The following is a 5528-nucleotide window of genomic DNA, read 5'->3' on the forward strand; positions in this document are numbered from 1 at the left end:
ACAAAAGAGCCAGGAGACCTCGTGGTGAAGCAGAACGGGCAGCAAAGAGATGGGGAGAAATAGGAGAGCACATGAAAGAGTGCATTACAGACTGGGAGGGAGAGATTGATTGGGATGGCGAAATGAGGGGAAGTTGGAAGTGAGAAACTGTATCATGTAAACATTATGTATGGATGGATGGATGGATGGATGGACAAAGAATATTATTAGTTGATAGGTTTTTGATTAAATTCATAGAATAACTGTGATTATATTTTGCAACTCTTAAAGCTTTGAATTTGCAACATTTAAAGAGTTCCAGACTCATCTATGTATAAGTCTCATTTTCTTTATCCACATCTTACGTGAATGGAGCTAGAGCCACTGCAGGGCCAACACAGAAACACGCATGATAAACAATCATATAAACTTACATGTCCAGCCAAGAAAAAAGTGCATTCATCAGTCATCCTGTACTTTGCTGTTCCCTCCCACAGTTCAAAGTTAAGTAACAAAGGGCCTTGCTACCTAACTTTCACTGAAAAAAAACTTTTTTTAAATGCTACAATAATTTAAACAAGTAAATAAAAAAATGTATAAGAAGTAATTACTTTGGAGTGTATTGCCCCACATTTCTCTCAGAAAAAGAAAAAAACAAAAGCTTTTGTGAAAGCTAGACCATTTCAAAAAGCTCAGGTCAGGTTTCCCCTACAACAAAATTGTAACCTTCTTTCAAATTTTTTTTTTCATAGTGCATAGCAGCAAGAACTTAAACCACACACTGTAGAAAATCTTCTAATATTTTGCAAAATGTACTTATAAATGGATGTTATACACTTGTCTTGATCGAAAATGTGATTTCCTTCTCTGGTATCATTTTCTGCTAATGTATTTTTTGTTTTTCATCTTTTATTAAAATGGCAATATTCACATATAAAAATGGTAGAGGATCTATAATTCTGTGGGCCTGTTAGAGATAAATTTGAGTTCTCTAAAAACTGAGATCAAAAAGAATATCCAAGTTTGTGGTTTCTACAATGTGCTGATAAAGCATATCAGTATTCCTGAAACTTGATGTAGACCTTTAAAATCACAGGTTTCTGAGCGTTTACTTCTCCAATATAACTCAGCTGTGCAATTGGGAATGTAAAAATAAAAGAGGGAAGTTTATGCACTAAATACTTTCTGATAATCAGAACTACACAAATTTGAGTAAGGGCTTTTCTTTCCTCTGCAATAGGAGCAGCTGTGATTTAGGGCTTCGTGAATCATCGAGACGCACTCTTCCTATTGCCTTCATTGACATTTAATGATAATTATAACTTGGGTCATGTCAGGGGCAAACACACACACACATCTCACAGAGACCACACACACACATGCACTGCCTGGTTAAAAATGTGAAGACATTAGCTGTAACTTAATGCTGAGCCAGTATTGATCTACTCCCAGGGGCCTTCAAGAGTGAAGGAACACCAGACAGCTCTTTATCACAGCACTTGAACATGGAGGGCGACCATTGCAAGTGTGCATGCGTATACGTGCGTGGGGGCGTGTGTGTGTGTGTATTACCATTTTGGTCAATGGCTAATATAAGAAGATTTTTCAAGGCCAAAACAAAGCCTTTACATATCAAATGTGCAAACAACAATGACAATCAATCAATATAATTTTATTTGTATAGCATTTCAAAGTGCTTTACATCACAAAAACACAAACATACAAAGTCATAGAACACACAGTCAACATTATTACACTTTGCCGTCATTACACATCTGTTTATTGATCAATGTTTCATTGATTATGCTTCAAACGTAACTCTAAGCAGGTGGGTTTTTATATATACTGATATATGGGACACTGTAGTGATATTGTAGGTATTCATACTAGCAAGTGTTGATTTTTTTAAATGTATTTTACTTGTAGATCATATCTAAAGCATAGCAAACTGTCACTTAAGACGGTTTGCTGACTGTCTGAAGCTTTCTGTCCTGCTTTATACAACTGTACATCACTGTTGGATACCTGTCATGTTAATAAAGCAAAGTAGATATGGATAAAAATTAGGAACAGTAAATAACGATGAAATAGAGTTCACTTTATGCTAACTCAAAGTACACATTTTACTTGTCACTACAAACATTGGAGGATTAGAGTTAGGGTTAGGGTAGCAACAAGGTTTGAAGCAAGGTTTGCTGCTTCAGACCTTTCTTGTTTGAAGCAACAATCTGTTGCAAGTTTGCAGTTTATCAAGAACTTCAAGATTTAAAAGTGTGGTCATACATCTACACCACAAAAAAAAAAAAAATCAGTTTCAAAGGCTCATTCTGCTATTTTGAGCTGCCTTTAAGATTGGAGGAACATGTAACTGAGATGGCCTTGGGTTCTCCCAATGCTCACGCTTGTATCAGATGGTAAAATTTTTACACTGCCACGAAAGTATGGAAAGACTGTTTCTGTGAAGCTGTATTTGATGGCATGAACTGTTTTTTTTCTATCAAGGTCAAAAAATGAAATTATTCCTTGGTTATAATTTAACTGCACTCTGACTTTCTGAGGTAGAGCTTCTACTTTTATTTCAGTGACATAATCCGTTTTGTTAAGGTTACGTAGAACACCGGTGCAACCACAAATGTACATGGCCCATCTGTCCTTCGTAGTTTTATCAGCCACACCCACAGCCCAGAAATCACCCACCTCCACCTCTACATCCCAGCTGTGTCCACCAGAGTTAAAACCTTGATAGCCGAGAAGTTCATGATAACCCATTCTCTCAGGGTTGGGGTAACATGGCTGATTCTTATCACTTTTTGTTGAACTGGTTAAGTTCTCTGATACAGTCAGAGACTTACAACAAGTGTTAGGATCCAAAAACACAGGGGCTATAATGGGGAAAGAAAAAATAATGCTAAGTACATAGGCTTTTATTTGTTAAAATACAAACTCTGATGATTAGACAGACAAAACTTAGTGAAGAGGAAACAAAAAAATTCTTACTGTATTTTAATATTTCAGCCATCTTTTTTAAGACTGAAAACTGAAGGTTTCCAACATGCTGACCCACATCAATCAGACATCCTTCTGGGGTTTTTGGTTGTTGCAGCTTGCACAGCGATCTGAAAACAAGAAAACATTTCTAAATATAAATACCTAAGTTAACCTGCATTTTTGTTTGTAAAATTTCATGATTTCAATTATGCCAGCTGATGTTCTTTTTCATTTTGTACTTTAAAATAACAGCACATAACTTTGTATTTTTGTCTGTCTTATGACATCATTTTAAAATACTACATCAGATCCTATATCCAACTTGAGTAGTCTTATCACCAAATATTTTTCTACTCTTGCTTGAGTAATTTCTTGGAAGACGACTTCTTACTTTTAATTGATAAATATGCTGAGGTGGTTCTACTTTTACTTGGGGTAAAACTTTTCACTACTCTACCCTCTGGCTGATTCCAATGTGAAGAATTCAGAAAACCTACCTTTCCAGTGTTGATTTTGCACTCTATCACAGAAAAGACAAAACAAAGCAAATTGTAACATGAATTTTTCTTTAACATTATTTTTGTTTCATTTCATTTCATTTAGTAATTACCAGGATGAATGAGAGGTCTTCTGCTCTCATCTGATCTTCTATGGTTTTGATTTTTTCCATGAGCTCAGAAATCTCTGCAGTTAGGTTTATAATCCTGACATTCATTGCGTCACTCTTAAGTTTTGCTTCTCTCCGACACGCATCTATCTGGCCTGCCTCCTCTTTGCTCAGGAAGTGATAAAGTTTCTGAAACTCTCCTCTGATGGTTTTCTCTGTCTGCTGAGCCTGTAGCTGAGAGGAGCACAAATGGCAGCAGAATAAGTTTTGGTAAGTTCTTTTAATGTGTGCTCATGTCACTCCTACGACTTACCATGATGAGGGTGACCATCTTCTCCCAATTACTTTTTTGCGTCTCAAAAACTTCCTGCTTAGTTTTCAGGCTGTTAACATTTATCTGGATTTTAACCTGTAAAAAATTATTTGTAAATTTAAAGTTGTAATAATCCTTCTTGCGCTTTTGCAGCATAAAGAAACAATTAAAATGTTAAATCTTTGACTTCAGTACCACATGATACTTACACGGTACTCCTCTGCTGCTTTATCAATGGGAACACATTTGTGTTGTGTGTGTGTTTTCGAATCCCGACAAATCACACAGATGGGTTGTTGATCGACCTGACAAAAGAGTTTGAACTTCTCACCATGCAATAAACAAATCTCCTTGGATCCAGCTCTCTTTCTCCTCTCCTGCTTCAATGAGTGAGACAGGTTTCTCAGGGCCAGATTTCGAGGCGGCTGAGTCAAATGAAACATTTCCTTACAGACAGGGCATGTTCTCAGTGAGCTCTGTCTCCACCACTCCTGTAAGCAATGTTGGCAGAAGCTGTGGCCACACAGCAACAGAACAGGATCAGTAAATATGTCACAGCACACAGGACATGTGCACTCTGCCTCAGACTGTGGGACGTTTGAAGCCATCTTGTTGATCTCTGCTTCTAGCTTGTTTTCCTCGGTTGATTTACTTTCACTTCTGCGCCTCACTTGTATTTGACAGAAAAGGTTCTGAAAATTAAAAGTAGACAAGCTTTTTTAAAACAAATCAAGTCCCCAACAATAATAATAACTAACTATTGGATTCTCTTCCTTTTTTGATTTACAAAATAAGAACATTTCAATATATGCTGACAGCCCTACCTTTGCATTACATACATCCGTCATCCAAGGAGGAAGTGGGAGGAGCAGTTTTTTTTTCTTTTTTGTATTCAAAATGTTCTTTAGTTAAAACAAGACCATGAACAATTACATTATTGAAGTAAAAAAAAAACAAAACAATAAAATACATGGCTCTGAAAAGCATTCAGTGTTTAGCTACAATACAGTTAAAAGTTTTTTTTTGTTCATTACAAAATAATGTAATATTTTTTTCTTTTCAGGTCTGAGACGGTCAAGTCAGCAGCATTTCTTTGGAACTATGGAAGATCATAATGCCTACTTATTTAGTGTATCACATAGGAAAGGTAAAGTATCAACCTCGGTAACTATTGATTTGATTATGAAAACTAATGAATTCAGCCTAATTCAAATTCTTCTGGAAAATAACCTACCAAAAGCTGAACCTGTACGCAAGTATGATTTCATGTCAAAATAAGAGAAAATAAAATCTACATGTTCAAATAAAGTGCTAAACTTTCAAAAAAACAAAATGGTGGAAAGGCTTAAATTTATTTGGCTTTGGTTGTGTTCATTGTAGAGGAAGCTGCCCCACAGATGTTTGTGGAGGCAGTTGATGTCAGGATATGCAGGGAAACTCAGACCTGGGAAAACTCTCAGTAAACACTTTGAATCAAAAAGTGGCCAGTATGAGACCATTTCTCTTGATAGTGTTTCACAGTGCAACTAATAATAAGTGTCACAGTTCTGAAAAGATGAAATACTCATGTTTAGCGCTATTAGTGGGATGTATAGTAAGAAATGACCTTGTTATTTCTGCATTAAAAGTATAATTTTTGAT

At 36.1% G+C, this 5528-nt stretch overlaps 1 protein-coding gene across 1 annotated transcript; it reads right to left on the minus strand.

Annotated features, from left to right (window-relative positions):
• Positions 1 to 1635: 1635 nt before the first annotated feature.
• Positions 1636 to 4754, minus strand: LOC116734751 (zinc-binding protein A33-like). The gene is made up of 7 exons (XM_032586309.1): positions 4712 to 4754; positions 4097 to 4579; positions 3888 to 3983; positions 3578 to 3808; positions 3465 to 3487; positions 2977 to 3095; positions 1636 to 2861 (listed from the first exon to the last, which is right to left on the minus strand). The coding sequence occupies exons 1-7, from the start codon at positions 4733 to 4735 to the stop codon at positions 2326 to 2328; spliced, it is 1512 nt and encodes a 503-aa protein (XP_032442200.1). The 5' UTR covers positions 4736 to 4754; the 3' UTR covers positions 1636 to 2325.
• Positions 4755 to 5528: the final 774 nt, after the last annotated feature.

The sequence above is a fragment of the Xiphophorus hellerii genome, chromosome 15, assembly GCF_003331165.1.
Source record: "Xiphophorus hellerii strain 12219 chromosome 15, Xiphophorus_hellerii-4.1, whole genome shotgun sequence".
Taxonomy (NCBI): Eukaryota; Metazoa; Chordata; class Actinopteri; order Cyprinodontiformes; family Poeciliidae; genus Xiphophorus; species Xiphophorus hellerii.